This window comes from Rhinopithecus bieti, unplaced genomic scaffold, assembly GCF_001698545.2.
Source record: "Rhinopithecus bieti isolate Rb0 unplaced genomic scaffold, ASM169854v2 scaffold_1599, whole genome shotgun sequence".
NCBI lineage: Eukaryota > Metazoa > Chordata > Mammalia > Primates > Cercopithecidae > Rhinopithecus > Rhinopithecus bieti.
This window is the reverse complement of record NW_016804139.1, coordinates 5,288,601-5,305,622: the sequence shown is the minus strand read 5'-3', so window position 1 is coordinate 5,305,622 and position 17,022 is coordinate 5,288,601. Positions and strand designations below refer to the sequence as shown.

General features: G+C 37.6%; 1 protein-coding gene across 2 annotated transcripts in view; it reads left to right on the top strand.

Annotated features, from left to right (window-relative positions):
- The window catches only part of SLIT2 (slit guidance ligand 2), a 388,117-nt gene that overhangs the window by 348,936 nt on the left and 22,159 nt on the right, over positions 1-17,022 (top strand). For both annotated transcript variants that reach the window (XM_017866816.1, XM_017866814.1), the window contains 4 exons: positions 2,443-2,536; positions 8,240-8,377; positions 8,958-9,198; positions 10,771-10,901. In XM_017866816.1, the coding sequence (XP_017722305.1) occupies positions 2,443-2,536; positions 8,240-8,377; positions 8,958-9,198; positions 10,771-10,901 (604 nt within the window). The remainder of the gene's footprint in view (positions 1-2,442; positions 2,537-8,239; positions 8,378-8,957; positions 9,199-10,770; positions 10,902-17,022) is intronic.

Sequence of the window (17,022 nt, the reverse complement as noted above, 5' to 3'; positions counted from 1 at the left end):
ACAATGTCTTATTTAGGCATAAAGTGAAAAGTACATAAAATGGCATTTATTATGTATCTCAAATGGTCCTTCTTTACCATCAGTTTTTATCTTGGATAGATACTACTATAAATAGCGTATATCTCCATCAGATAGATTTGGTTAGAAACTGTAAGTGATTTCATCATAGTAGGCTGATAAAATATGATGAATGCATTTCATCAAGGTATCCAACTTAGAGTAATACTAACTGAAATCGCAAGCCTTTAAATAAATGTGTTTAAAAATCATTCATCATGCATATGTTGCTAAAAATCTTTCAGATCCCTGAAAACTTATAGAAGCAATATATGAGACTTTCCGTGCAATTAGTTCTTTTTAAGAGACAGATAAAAACTAATATCCTACACCAGATTGATGTAATAACTAGATGAATACATTTATTAATTTGCATCCTGGGAAAAGACCCTTGAAGTCTAAATAATATGCCACATTTAGTTGTCAAGCAATGATTTCTGCCAACTAGCTGAGTATTACTTTAAAAGGATCATCTTGTAACAAAGCGGTGCTGTTACAAGGTTCACACTCCTGAAATTTTTACCGATGCTGTTACAAATGACAGTTTTAGTAGTTTCCTGGAAATGAACAGCTGCCTATAGATGTGTCACTTTATTTGTCTATTTATTTCATAGAAAACAATTTGAAAGTAGAAGTAGAAAAGGTAAAAATAACTTAAAATGTATTATATAAGTTAATATATATTATGTATTTGAATACCTTTCCAGTCACCTTAATACTTTCACAGCAATTGGGAAAGTCTTTTAAATGAAAATTACATTTGGTCTAATGTATCTGAAATAATAACCATGTTATTTGTATCAGAAGAAATTTTCTAAAGAAATTATCAGTCATGTGATTCAACAAAGAATACCTAGAATCTGCGTGGTTATGCCTTCAGCTCTCATTTGTTGATAGAAGTTCTATTTCATGAGTTAGGTAACTTTCTTTTTTTTTTTTTTTTTTTTTTTTTTTGAGACGGAGTCTGGCTCTGTCGCCCAGGCTGGAGTGCAGTGGCCAGATCTCAGCTCACTGCAAGCTCCACCTCCCGGGTTCACGCCATTCTCCTGCCTCAGCCTCCCGAGTAGCTGGGACTACAGGCGCCCACCAACCTCGCCCGGCTAGTTTTTTGTATTTTTTTTTAGTAGAGACGGGGTTTCACCGTGTTAGCCAGGATGGTCTCGATCTCCTGACCTCGTGATCCGCCCATCTCGGCCTCCCAAAGTACTGGGATTACAGGCTTGAGCCACTGTGCCCGGCCGAGTTAGGTGACTTTCATGGAAAAAATATATGTTCTCTCTCTCTGGATTGAGTCTCCTTTTATTTTTTTCTTTTTGTGTCAGAGGATGTGACTCTAAGAAGCATTCTGTTGAGCTGTGGCAATGATTCATAAGAAGAAAACAAAGTGTTTTTCTTTGAGACTTTTAAAACCAGAGACTATGAAGATTTGAGAATATTTTTTTCAAACATAAAACTGTGGAATAAGCCAGGCATAAAAGGGTACATATGGAATGATTTCATTTATGTCAAGCTCAAAAACAGTCACAGCTAGCCTATGGTCTTGTCATGATAGTGATCCTCTTTGCAGGGACCCGGGGGAAGGCTTCTAGGGTGTGGTACATGGTGTGTTTCTAGGGTGTTGGTACATGGTGTGTTTCTAGGGTGTTGGTACATGGTGTGTTTCTAGGGTGTTGGTACATGGTGTGTTTCTAGGGTGTGGTACATGGTGTGTTTCTAGGGTGTGGTACATGGTGTGTTTCTAGGGTGTTGGTACATGGTGTGTTTCTAGGGTGTTGGTACATGGTGTGTTTCTAGGGTGTTGGTACATGGTGTGTTTCTAGGGTGTGGTACATGGTGTGTTTCTAGGGTGTTGGTACATGGTGTGTTTCTAGGGTGTTGGTACATGGTGTGTTTCTAGGGTGTGGTACATGGTGTGTTTCTAGGGTGTGGTACATGGTGTGTTTCTAGGGTGTGGTACATGGTGTGTTTCTGGATGTGGGTACTGGTGACCTGAGTGGGTTCAGTTTGTGAATAACATTAGCAATGTATTTATCCTTTGTATCTATGCTATATATCAAGAAAAAAATCCAAAATAAACAACAGGAATGAAAAGCATTCAGATTTCCTTTTCCTGATTCCCATAGTATATTCTGAAGGGGCTTATGTTAGTCACAGATCGCAATAGTCCTGTTGTCCAAAACCACAACACTACTTAGCAGCAGACCCAGAACGGGATAATGGACCATCTGGTTCCATGCCTTGTGGCTTTTGTTTTGGGTTTTTTGCTTTGTTTTGTTTTAAATCACAAGCTGCCCTAACCTCTAAGACCCATGACAGTGACACAGTCTGCTGGCAGGAAGCCTGTTGACCTTTTTCTGTGAGCTAACACTGTTTTCCATGTTGCAGGTGAGTTGTGTGAGGAGAAGCTGGACTTCTGTGCCCAGGACCTGAACCCCTGCCAGCATGACTCAAAGTGCATCCTAACTCCAAAGGGATTCAAGTAAGTCCAAAGCTGCCCTTTTGCTCAGGGTCAGAGCAGGGGACGCATTATTTTAGAAACCCTTCTCCTCCATCCTTAGCTTCAACACCTCTGCTCGGGATTAAAGGGACCTATTCACTAGTATCAATGACGTTTTTTAAATGTCCATATACAAAATGGACTTTTTTTTTTTTTTTTTTTTTTTGAGGCGAAGTCTCGCTCTGTTGCCCAGGCTGGAGCGCAGTGGCGCAATCTCGGCTCACTGCAAGCTCCGCCTCCCGGGTTCCGGCCATTCTCCTGCCTCAGCCTTCCGAGTAGCTGGGACTTACAGGCGCCCGCCACCTCGCCTGGCTAATTTTTTATATTTTTAGTAGAGACGGGGTTTTACCGTGTTAGCCAGGATGGTCTGATCTCCTGACCTCATGATCTGCCTGCCTCGGCCTCCCAAAGTGCTGGGATTAAAGGCGTGAGCCACCGCGCCCGGCCCCAGACTTTTTGTTTAGTACACTAAAGAAAATGAAAAAGTGTTTCCTTTTCATGCATGATTTTTTTTTGTGAAGTCACCTATGGCAATGAGCAGCCTTTGAAAATGCTTACTTGAGTTTATTTAAAGGCCCATCTGTTGACATTTATAATACCTTCTAGTTGCTTCTTTGTCTGAAGGTAAGTCTGTGGTAAAATAGAGAATTTGATTTTAATGTAATTGAAGATGTTACGGTCTGAAACAATAATTTGACTATCCAAGGTGAGAAAGATAGAGTGACTATATATCTCAGGCTGCCCCAGGGAGTCCCAGGCTATGCCTGTGATGATCGCTGTAATTATTGATAGTGCCTCTTCCAACTGAAATGTTTTTTGCATGGGGTGACAAAGCATTATAATCCCGCTAAGCGTACTCCCTCAAGTGAACAGAGAACTTCAAAAATCACTTCTTTTTGTCTCCCCAGCAATATTCCTGAAATATGTTTGCTATCAAACTATGTGATTTCTTTGCCACCATCCGGAAATATTGTAAGGGTCTTCCAACAGCACTTCTCTTGTTAGAGTTGGCAGTAGTTAGAGATCATCTAGTCCAAATTCTTCATTTAAACATGAGGAAACCATGGCCCAGAGAGGTTAGTTGACTGTCCAGAGATCTTAAGATTATTTATTGGCAGAGCTAGAGCTAGGATTTATACTTTCCAGTTGGGTGATTTTTCTACTATGTGTTACCTGTAAGAAGTTTTAGAGTTTATTAACATTACAGCTGGTATTGTATAGCAAATAGGCTGGATTCTTAGAAATTACACAGTCGGGTACAGGGGTTGAGCTGTGCTTTCATCGGACAGCTAGCAAACAGCATTATTTGTTCCTTCAAGCAATATTTATTGAGTGCCTGCCATGGCCAGAGTATATGGTAATAATATGATTTTGTAGTCCTTTATAGCTATTCACCTTCACTTATTTCATCTTCTTAGTGAAATGACCCAAGCTCAATTGCCATAGAATTCAGAGAATTAACAATTACACAGGTCAGGATGAATTTTACAAGAGAAGATGGGATTTGAGCTGGATTGCTAAGATATTTATACTTACCAAACAGATCATCAGATATTTTAAGTTGAGTGGGAGATTGGGGTCAGAATCACCAGATCTCCACTGCTTTTCAAATATCAATCTAATTAAATATTTATTCTCAAGCTTTCTTTTGACAGTGTGCTTTTGCTTTAATTTGGTTTAAAATCCAAACAGAATATGTAGGTATAGTTGTAGCACCTGCTAATTCCCTACAATGTCCTTTCGTAAAAGGAAAAAATAAATTTAATTCTATTTTGCATTATATTTTAGTTTACAACCCTAGGCAAAAACCCAGTGTTATTCCATTTTCACTTTATACAAAACTTTACATTATATTTTATTCAACCAAACACTGTAGGTAAGTTGTTTTTAGTCTTCATATCAATGATACACTCACAATTTAATTTGGCAAATTGAAAACACATCACTTACATAATAAATATCATTTCTTAGAGAAATTAGCTAGTAAGGAAAGTTTTCCAGAACTGCTCATCTGCTGAGCAGATTTCACAGCACTTTGTGCATTGTAAGTATAAGATAAAGTATTAGTAAGACTTAATTGAAACTATTAAAAGAAAGTGAGTTTGTCTGTAAAAAGACTAATCCTTAATTAAATATCTCCTCTCACTATCAAATAGATTAGACACCCTTAAAAGTGCATTTTGCTGCACTATGGACTAACTAATTTGGAAACCCACTGTTTTCAGTTGTAATTTGAGAGCTCATTTCATAGCTGTGTGTATGTAGGTTAGCAGAAAACAGGTTAAGTCAGTGTGTGTGCTGTTACTCCCGACTTATAAATGATTGTACATTGTGGGAAAGGTAGCTGCAGAAAGAAAATAGACTTAAAAATCAAATGATGTGAAGCTGCTAAAGAAAATCTCTACTGACAAATGTTGTTTAGACAAGTTATACTATGTTACTTCAACTTCATTTTCTTATTACTAAGCTAACAGAGCTGGTTTTACTTTTATTGCTTTATTATATACCTCATAAATCTCCCAAATTGCTTTGAGATATTTTTAGACTATGATATGCCATAACCGGTGTTTTCAAACATGCATCTTAAATAGCCAGCCATGGGCTTCTAAACAGCGTATTTTGTATTCTTTGCTTCTTCCTCCTTGTCAGATAATAGAGTTGAAGGAATGTGATAGGTTTTATTGATAATACAAACTAAGGAATTCTTATTTAAATTTTTTCTTTCTGTTTTGAAACTCAGTCTGAGGAGCAAAAGAAAGACAAAAATGTTGGGCATAATGTAACTCCAAGCTCTAATGGTCTTGAAAAGTAGTATTTGGAGAGAAGAGAATATAAAATAGCTCTTAGACAGCCACTATGGTGGATGTGTGGTTCTCTTATCTTTCACTTTGATTTCTTTTTTCAGATAAATAATTCAGAGTGTTTCAAAGCATTTCTTCTTTCTTTTAATGCTTGGCACTTCAACAGCTCTGCTCACATTAACATTGATGGAAGTTCTCTTCTCGGGCCTTGTCCATCTCTTTGAGAATGTATATGGCCACTTAGAGTCCATTTAACTTCAGACTTGTTGTTTACTTTGCTTTGTTATGATTTAGCATTAAAACCAACTAGCTGCAAAGCAAGCATGCTTATGCAGTGAGCTCATTTGATTTCTTAATTCATACATGCAGAGCTGAAAGTCTGTTTGCTACTCTTAGAGGCTATATACTCCCATTTGTTTTAATTCATCCACTCTCCAGCAACTCTCAAATCCTGATTTTGCATTTTCAGACAAAACCTTTGGCATTCAGTAATGCCACATTCCCTTGGGTGGTTTTAATTAACCTTACTTCAAATTCTAATAGCTTTGAAATAGAAAAGTGGATAATTAATACAGACTAAACCATAACAACTTTTATAGAATTATAAAGATGTATATAGAGAATTATTTTAAAAGCAGCCATTTATAGAACATGCAGTATATATAAAAACTATACTAATTAATTTACAGATAGTTGCATTTAATCTTTAAATAAACCTGTGAGGTGGAATTATATACATGTTAAAGATGAGGAAAAGAACACTTACAGAGATTAAGTAATTTAGTCAATATTATATACACTTTATGCTAAGTGAAATAAGCCAGACGTGGTAAGACAAATACCGGATGATCTCACTTATATGTGGAATTTTAAAAAGTCAAACTTATAGAAAAAGAGAGTAGAAGGGTGGTTACCAGGAATTGGGGTAGGGACAATGGGAAGATGTTGGTCAGTGGTACAAATTTTCAGTTACAAGATGAATAAGTTCTAGAAACCTACTATCACAGCATGGTCACTATAGTTAATAATACTGTATTATATACTTGAAATTTGCCCAGAAAACAGATCTGAAATATTTTCGCCACAAAAGGAAAAGGGTAACTATGGGAGGTGATGGATATGTTAATTAGCTTGACTGTGGTAATTATTTCACAATGTATGTATGTATAAAACATCACCAGGTACATCTTTAAAATATAAAGATTTTATTTTTCAGTTATACCTCAATAAATCTGGAATAAAATAAAGTTCGTAAGGTACAATTAAGAATGAAGCCAGGGTACAAATGCAGTTCTGTAAAGCCTGAATTCTGCAAAGTCTGAATTCTGCAGAGCTAAGTTTTGGTTTTCTCATATATACACATATGTATATACTCAGATATACACATATACGTACACATATACATATATACACACATATATATACACACATATACATGTACACATGTATACACATACACATGCATGTATGTGTGTGTATATGTACATGTGTATATATGTGTGTATATATGAGGAAACTGTAACTTAGCTGTGAAGAATTCAGGCTTTGCAGTTATGTGTATATATGTATATATGTATATGTATGTGTGTGTGTATATATATAGATAAAGTCAGTGAACCCTCTCTTAAATCAAAAACACTCTTGGAAGCCAATGTGTAAGCCTGATAAATCACAACAGGAGAGTGTTGAGGAAAAGGTGGAGGGTAGAGGGAGGCTTCCACAAGCCCCCTCCTCATTGATGGCCATACCTGTAGGGATTCCATGGTCCCCTATAGGTCCACAATGCAGTTTGAAAACTGCTACACGTGCCACACTGCCTTTCTCCACGCAGCTATAAAGTCCTGCATCCTTGGTATCATAACTAGAGATCCCAGTGGTCAGCACTGGAGAAGTACAGGTTTAAAGGGAGCCTCTGGAATTAATTATCCAACAGCATAGTGCAGTGGTTCGAGATACAAGCTTTCTTGTCAGATTGTTTGAGTTTGATTCCTGGCTGTGGCACTTAGAAGTTGAGTGGTTGGGGGCAAAGTGCTTCACCTCTTTGTTCCTTAGTCTCCTCACCTGTAGAGCAGACGAAATAATACCACCAATGTCACAGGACTGTGGAGAGGATTCAGTGAATCCATAGATGCCACATGGTTAGAGCAGGGCCAGAGGAAGTGCTCAGTGAATGTCAGCTGTATTATTACTCCCGGTTCTTCACCTTCAATGCAGCCAAGACCCTTTACCACCATGGTGAACAGGCTGAAAACTGTCCATGGGATCAGCCCCATGAATTTTCTACCAGTTCTTCTATCCTAACCCATTATATCAGTCCTGTTCTTCCATAATGAGTATCTGGATTCATTGTGAATTAGGGTATTTGGTATTAATATATTTGCTTTTCTTAAAATAATACCTTGTTCTGATGTATCTAGTCTCTATTGTAAAATTAAAAATGTTAATCATGTTTTAAAATATGTTTAATATTCCAGTACATTTTACAACATAGCACTTCTATAATCTCAATGAGCAAATGAATTAGGCCAAACTGAAAATATAAGGCACCGTAAGCAAACAAAATGGGGAGAAAGAAAGGATGGAAGAGGGAGGAGAGGGAGTGGGAGGGAGTGACCCTGCTACAATTATCCTGTTGTTATTTGGACTGTGGATATTCACTATCATCAAGGAGATAAAAATCACTATTTCTCTGGTAGACCACAGTGATAGAACATGGAATATACTGCAAAACAGTTCAATTTTCTAGGTATCCATTAACGTGGGGGATCTATGAGCCTATTCTAAATAAGTATTTTAAAGATGGTGCCATGTGTCTAGATAAAATGCATTGTTTACTTATTTTGGCTCAGTTGGGTTTGAAACCATTACCTGCTTGTTCCAACAGATGTGACTGCACACCAGGGTACATAGGTGAGCACTGCGACATTGATTTTGATGACTGCCAAGACAACAAATGTAAAAACGGAGCCCACTGCACGGATGCAGTGAACGGCTATACGTGCATATGCCCCGAAGGTTACAGGTAAAAGCAGAAATGAGTAAGACCTAGTGTTCAGTAAGACCTAGCACAACAGGGTGACTATAGTCAGTAATAGCGTAATTGTACATCTTAAAATAACTAAAAGAGTATAACTGGATTGTTTGTAACACAAGGATAAATACTTGAGGAGATGGATACCCCGTTTTACATGATGTGATTATTATGCATTACATGCCTGTATCAAAATACCTCATGTACCCCATAAATATATACACTTACTAGGTACCCACAAAAATTAAAATAAAAAAAATTTAAGACAAAAAAGTAGAAGTTATAGAAGCAAAGAGTAGAATGAGGATTACCAGGGAGGAGGACAGAGGGATGGTATTTGGGGAGGTGTTGGTCAAAGGGCCCAAAGTGTCATTTAGACAGGATGAGTAAGTTTGGAATATCTATTGTACAGCACAGTGATGATTTTGATTAATAGTTAAGAATACTTGAAAATTGGAAAAACAAGGAAGTGCACATATATAGTATACAGTTAGGTCATACGGCTCTCAATTCAGATTGGCAATTAAGTAAAATCGTATTAACATATTTTTTTTTCCTCCTTATTCTTCAGTGGCTTGTTCTGTGAGTTTTCTCCGCCCATGGTCCTCCCTCGTACCAGCCCCTGTGATAATTTTGATTGTCAGAATGGAGCTCAGTGCATCGTCAGAATAAATGAGCCAATATGTCAGTGTTTGCCTGGCTATCAGGGAGAAAAGTGTGAAAAATTGGTCAGTGTGAATTTTATAAACAAAGAGTCTTATCTTCAGATTCCTTCGGCCAAGGTTCGGCCTCAGACGAACATCACACTTCAGGTAAGAGATCTCTCTCTATAGAGAGTTGATCTGATCTTAAAATTCAACTTCAGAGAATAAACATTTGTGGTAGCTTGTGAATGATTGACAGGATATCTTAAATAGACAGTTAAAAACAGAAAATGCTCCTTGTGTGGACAGTGTAATTATTCTCTTCAACATTTGTATTTTCAAGACAAAATGAAAACCAAGTATTTTTATTTATTCATTACTTGATAAGCAGACAGTAAAAAAAAAAAAATGTCTCTTTATTTTGTGCTCAGATAAAAACATTTTATTCGTTTGCTTTTATGGCTCTGCAGTTCAGCCTGTGCACAGGCGGAGGCTTTTCCTAGGAAATCTGCAGCTAGGAAGGGTGCAGTCAAGAAAGAACACCTGGATTCAACCGCCAGCACCTTTTTTTGCGGGGGGGCGGGGGGGGCTGGAGTCTTGCTCTGTCACCCAGGCTGGAGTTCAGTGGCACGATATCGGCTCTCTGCAACCTCCATCTCCCAGGTTCAAGCGATTCTCCTGCCTCAGCCTCCCGAGTAGCTGGGATGACAGGCGTGTGCCACCATGTCTGGCTAATTTTTTTGTATTTTTAGTAGAGACAGAGTTTCACCATGTCGGCCAGGATGGTCTCAAACTTCTAAACTCATGTGATCTACCCACCTCAGCCTCCCAAAGTGCTGGGATTACAGGCGTGAGCCACCACACTTGGCCAACCAGCACCTTTTAACTCTTTACCAGAACTTTGAAGACTTGACATGAAATTAACAAACTCAAATTTTAAGTCTTTCCATCAACGCACTGTGTACCTTTGAGCAAGAAGCTGCACTAGATTAAGGATAATAAATATAGTGTACATGGGACAAATTAGGTCTACATATTTGTTTTATCTGATAAGCAAAATCATTTAATATGTTTTCAATTCAAATAACTTTAGTCAGCTTCCTGTAAATGCCACCCCTGTTTTGGTTTACCCTGATACTCTAGTGAGGGACAGGGGGTCCTTCTGAAGTCAGGAAGAGGAGAATCCTGGAAGGTATGAGTCCCTACCTTCCAGTGTTTGCCCCACCAAATTGTTTTGAGAACCACACAGTGATGTTGGGGCTTAAGTCTTAACTTACCTAATTAATCCTTTAAAAGCCAAAATGGGCCAAAGAGCAGGATAAAACAAAGATTTCCCCTCCACATGGCATAACTGTGAAAATTTGTGTTTTTTTTAATATGGGATATAAAATCCATCTTTGACAATGTAGTCATTTTCACAGATGCTATAAATAAAGCTTATAACAGGAGCAAAAGGAGTGGTTTAGCAAAATCTCCAGCAAAGAAAGTTCTAAGCACATCCAACATGTTTACTTGAGGATTTCTTCTTGTTCTTTTTAAGTTTCTTTATGGATTTATTTGCAACAAAGCAATTTAAGAACAAGTCACCTTTCAAGTAATAATTTCAGCATTATTTTCTCATAGCCATCCGGAAAACATAAACCAGAGTAAAACCTCTTCACCTCACTTAGCAGTCTCTTTCTGATGAAATACGTCTGGTTGCCTACACATCCTAGTAATGCCAGGGTTACTTTCTACTAGATTGCCACAGATGAAGACAGCGGCATCCTCCTATATAAGGGTGACAAGGACCATATCGCGGTAGAACTCTATCGGGGGCGTGTTCGTGCCAGCTACGACACCGGCTCCCACCCGGCTTCTGCCATTTACAGGTGAAGATCTCTCAGTTACTGGTAAAGGTGAAAAAAAAAATTGTGTAATGAAGAACTGCGTCTCCTGTATTATTTTGTTATGGGGAGGAGAGAGACTAAGTTGGCTCCAGTAGGTCTTAGGATGAGGGTATTAGTGAGAAACCTGGCAGGAACGGAGGGCATGCTCAAACTGGAGAGTTTGAGGAGGGATTTGTAAGGGGACTGCTATGTCCAAAGAGGTGACTGGGATAGTACAGTAACCTGGAAACAAGGGATGCAGGGAGGTGTTGCTACCCATCTGCCTGAAGGATCAAGAGGAGGGAGCAGTTATGGAAACTCACGCTCTGTAAAGGCTTTGTAGAGAGGCTTGCCTGCCAGAAGCTGGGACCTTTACTAGAGGTTTGCAGTAAGCTCCCATGGAAACAACCAGCTTTTGAAATACACAACCTCACTCTCTTTCCTCCCAACAATCGCCTGTCTGTGTTCCCCACTGGCCACACTGCATGCCAGGAAAGAAGGAATCTATAGACTCTAGTAATGTAGCTTGCACATGAGTCTCCCAGGACTCAGTGTTGGGTAAAGAAAGTTGGAAGGGAGGTCCAGAGAATCAAATGAAGATATCCAGCACTGTGAGTGACTTCAGGCTGCCATTCATGCCTCACAGGTTTATTGAGCACTTACTATGTGCCAGACCTATCCCGAGCTTTAAGGAACAAAGCCCCAGCTCATTTGGAACTTACACAGAATAAGCAAATGGATTCATACAGTGTTGTCATAGGGAATCTTGACCATTCATTGTGGAAGTTTTCTAGTGATTAATGATATTCATAATATACTGGAGACGTGAAATGGGTGGTAGTCGTGGGGTATAGTTTTTAGTCCTTATTGCATAAGACTAACTATCAGAGCCCCTCTGTTGGAACCCAACACCAATTCCCTAACATCCTGCAGACTATTTAGCTAGTTAATTTTTTCACATGTAGAAATTCACCCTTTAGAGAAGGGGTCACAAACTCCTAAGTAGTCAGTTTTTCCAGGTAAGTATCATAAATGATTAAACAGGTCAAGTGCCAGAAAATAATATGCTCTCACCCTTTTATTCTGTAAAAGATCTAATTTTTTACATAAGTATTATTTTATTATAAATAGCCTTGATGTTGGCAATATAAAATAAGTGGTTGTGACTGGAATGAACCAATAGTAAATATTTGTCAAAACAGGAATGCATCTACTCAGTTCTCTGTGGGGAAAATACGGACTTAGGTTTTGCCAGACTCTTGGTTTTCAGGAAAAGGCAGAAATCTGGGGGGTTTTAATATAAATTTTCTCTCCTTTAGATATCCGTGTGCATTTTTAATACTATATATGATGAACAAAACATATCTGTAGGTCAAGCACACTTGGCAACAAATAAATAAGCATTGATTATGACGTAAAGTGGAGACACTGGCCTGCATGTTATTGGTAATCTCATATGTATGTATCAATGTGCTTCCAAAGACTTCACATCTTATTTGATGCTTCGTAGTAGTTCTGGGAAAGTACATGCCACTTGTAGCCATGAATGGAATTTAATATCCACCACTTGTGAATATTTGGAGCATGGAAACAAACACATAATTGTTGATTTCCAAGTTGAATACAATATTATTTTATCTCCAAATGGTGATGAATTAGTGCCAAGATTTTAGATATTATGAGGCCTTAAATTTTCTTGCCTCAATGTGTTTCGGCCCATAGAAAGATTTCAGAAATTTGTGGTTCATTGTTTTATTTATTTTTTAATTTATTTTATGTAACGCTGCAGCACAGAACCCTCAGAAGCCATAGTAAAGGTTTTTGGTTTGGCTTATTAAAGCTAGCATTCATATCACACATGCCAAAATATTTCTAAATACTTTGTAGAAGCCCAAGTGATTACATCCAAACAAGGACCTACCATCACGAGTTTTTTGAGTTTATGCTCATTGCCATTTCACCTAATAAAGAATGGAGTGTATCTCATGACATTTATCAAAGGACTGTTATGTTGCATATTCTTTATTAGGAGCTGCAAGCCTATGTTTCTGCTGGCAGATCATCTAATAGAGATACAAAATGTGAGGCCTAGAGCAAATATAGCTTTAATTTAATTATTGCCTTTTGGCTTATGACCAAAAAATTTTCTTGATTTTCCAATCAAGAAAAGCTATGACCTTATTTTTTAATAAAAGAGGCAACAATTACCAAGAATTCAGATATATAGATATGTATATTTTATTAATATATTAAATATAGAATGTTATGTTTACATTAAGAAAATTAACATAAAAATGGAGGAAAGGAAGGAAGCAATGAAGAAAAAAGAAGGAAGACAGGAAGGAAATGTAAGGGAGAACAAGTATCGAAGGAGATAAATATGAGCACTTATAATTTCATGTATTTGCACTAAGAAAAACTAGACATAGACAAGAAGAAATAGAAACAAGACTTCTGCATGAATACCATTTTATATCCATTTGATTTTTGAGCCATTTCAATGTCATTACCACTCAAAAATCAAATTGAAATAATAGAAATAGCAGCTGCTCTGAAGATAGTGTGGCTTGATTCAAGTCCGACTCTGTTATCAACTAACTGTGCGTCTTAGATTGCTTCAGCTCCCTGGGCCTCATCTGGCAAATGGGGATAACAAATAATAGTCTCCTTTTTGTGAGATTACGGTAAAAATTGTATGACATGATAAATGTGAAATATTTGCAATGATGTTTGGCAAACCATAAACAATGATGGCTACTGGTATCACAAATTCAGGATGTTCAAAACTGAGTTATTTCATTTGCTTCAGCCGAACCTGTGTTCCCATGGCATTCCTTCTGTCATGGAAAGGCATCACAGGTGCAATGGATCTACTCTTAATCCTCTCCTTTCCTTTACCTTCAATTTGCAGTTTTTCCTAACTCTTAACTCTGATACAGCTAATTTTTTGACCTTTTTTCAAATGCCAGAAAATGCCAAGCAAGGTAACCTCTGTCCTGGGCCAGGCCTTTACTACAATGTAAAATCTTTGATGAAAGATAGTACTTCTCCATCCCCTGTAGTAAAATCTATCAATAACAGTGTTGCAATCAGCTGTCCCGTAAGTGGCTAATAAATATTCTGTCTGGGTGAAGTACATTTTCAAATTTTGATTTGTTTCCACTTAAGTTCAGTTTTATTGTCATAATTCTGTTACATAAAATTTACTTTGGTAAAACATTGTTTTTCTAAATTCTTCATTAGTTTAATGATAATTATTGGGTCTTGCACTTGGAAATAATTTTTATTACCTCAAGGTGCATCATTTCTTTTTTTTTTTTTTTTTTTTTTTTTTTTTTTTTTTTTTTGAGACGGAGTCTCGCTCTTCACCCAGGGCTGGGAGTCTGCAGTGGTGGGATCTCAGCTCACTGCCAAGCTCGTGCCTCTCCGGTTCACGCCATTCTCCCGCCTCAGCCTCCCGAGTAGCTGGGACTACAGGCGCCCGCCACTCCCCTGGCTAGTTTTTTGGTATTTTTTTTTTTTAGTAGAGACGGCGATTTACGCTGTTAGCCAGGATGCGTCCCAATCTCCCGACCTCGTTGACTGCCGCCCGTCTCGGGTCGCCTCCCCAAAGGGCTGGGATTACAGGCTGAGCCACCGCGGCCAGCCTGCGTGCCAACATTTCAATTGCCTGGTTTAATTCTCCACATGAAGAAAATTGATTTTAATTTTAGCCAAAATGAGAATCTGATAAAATGAGTGTAAAGTAATGAATATATTGTTAATTGTTATTATTTCTATAGGGTATTTTTGGTTAAAAAATTATTTTATATGTCAAATATTGTTTCACATAAATCAGTATAAAGACAATTATTTTATGAAATTATGTCTAGACTGGTCATTTGTTGCCCTTCAAAAAGACTTTCTTTTAATCTAGATAAGGGGAAACATTTTTTACAAAAGTTATTAATAAAAAATATGTGCTTCTTTCTTTAAATTCAAACTAATGTCATTTTCCAAACCAGACAGCCTCTTTGAAAACATAGCCAACTATGTTCAAAGTTAAAAGACACTAGTTAACATAGCTTCAAGTGTGTTTAAGAAAATTCAAGATGTAGTAATTATTCTTTTAGCAGTAGAAATAGAGTAGTATGCACATTTTCTCATCTTATCTCTTACATTCGAATAGAAGATCATGGCTTTTTGTAGACATACCTGCTGTTAACAGCATCAAGCGTACAGACAGTAGTGTAGAATGGTTGTTTTCAAAAGTCTGCGTTGGAATCACCTGAAAGATATGTTAAAATACAGGTTGTTGGGCACCACCCCTAGTTTCTGATTCTGTAGGTCTTAGCTAGGCCCGAAATTTTGCATTTTTAACAAGTTTCCAGGAGATCTTGTACTCCAGGGACTACACTTTGAGAACCCCTTGTGTAAAAGGAATACATACTTCGCGAGCTGATTGTCTGCATCTCTTCCCATATCCAAGTTCTACAACATCATGCTTGATGCTCACAATGAAATCAGCCGTGTTAGGAGTATTCCCACCACAAAAATCAACAAAGCCTACAAATCCAGGTTTTCGTTCTTGTTTTTTTTTTTTTTTTTTTTTAACAGTACCAGCTGTTAAACATTTGCCAACAACCTACTGCCTAAAGGGCTGTAACCAGCAACATAGATGAAATTACCTGCCTAACAAGGGAATGGATTTGGAGTATGGTGCACGGGCCTAATCTTTACAGCACTTAGAGAATAGCATAAAGAGGGACTTAGTAATTGTATTAGTCCATTTTCACACTGCTGATAAAGACATACCCAAGACTGGGTAATTTATAAAGAAAAAGAAGTTTGATAGACTCACAGTTTCACATGGCTAGGGAGGCCTCACAATCATAGCAGAAGGCGAAAGGAATGGCTTACATGTCTTACATGGTGGCAGACAAGAGAGAATTGAGAACAAAGCAAAAGGGGAAAACTCCAATAAAACCATCACATCTTATGAGACTCACTCACTACCATGATAGCAGTATGGGGAAAACCACCCCCATAATTCACTTATATCCCACTGGGTCCCTCCCACAACATGGGGAATTATGGGAACTACAATTCAAGATGAAATTTGGGTGGGGACACAGCCAAACCATGTCAGTAATAGTGCCATGAATAAATGGAAAAATGAATAGCAGCCTAAATTTAAGCGGTAGGTCCTCAGACAGGGCTGGAGTATTAAATTTTTATTCTCAAGTAGAGTAATAATTTGCTGTCTTTCAAAGTGACTTTCTTTTCATCTAGAAAACAAACTTTTTTTAAACGAAAGTTATTATTGAAAAATATATGCTTCTTTTTTTAGATTCAAATTAATGTCATTTTCCAAACCAGGCAGCGTCTTTGGAAACATAGCTAACTACTGTTTAAAAATAAGAAAATCAGATGAACCACCTTACCGGTGTACAAGTTTTCATATTTAGGCAACCTGCTTAAATTCAGGGGACTTTCTCTTACCTACTGTTACATTTGGTTGGCTACGTACACTCTGGACTGTGCAGTTTATGGGCTTACATTTCAACAAAAATACAAAAGAAAGTCAACAAAGATTATCTCTGTATCTGAGAAGCTCAGTCTCACTGGGGAGACAGACAGTAGACAGAATCGATATGGTATTCTTGTTTCCAAGATGTTTATTCAGCCATTCTTGATATGCCATATGTAAAGATCCCCCTGTTTAGCTTATAACCTTGGGCAAATTGCTTCGTTTCTTTGTGCTTCATTTTTGTTATCTCAATAAATGCAATTACATCTGCTTTTCATGTTTGGTTATGAGAATTGAATGAATGTAAAGCACCTGGCATCATGAATGTAAAGCACCTGGCATCGTGCTTGGCACAGAGTCAGCTCATAATAGTGAGTAGTGCTGATGACTCATGGATACTCTTCCTGCTCAGATATCCGGATACAGAAGAATAAATACCCAAGTGGGAATTTTATAGCCTGACATCTCAGTCTACAGTATGTTCAAGTTTAGAGAAACCTTTCTAGTTTAGAGAATTTTATTCATATTAACCTGTTTTAAAAGTACTGATTAAAATATTACTTGAAAAAGTATTTTCTAAAGCTTTCTTTTGAAAATTCTTATATCTTTTTTTTC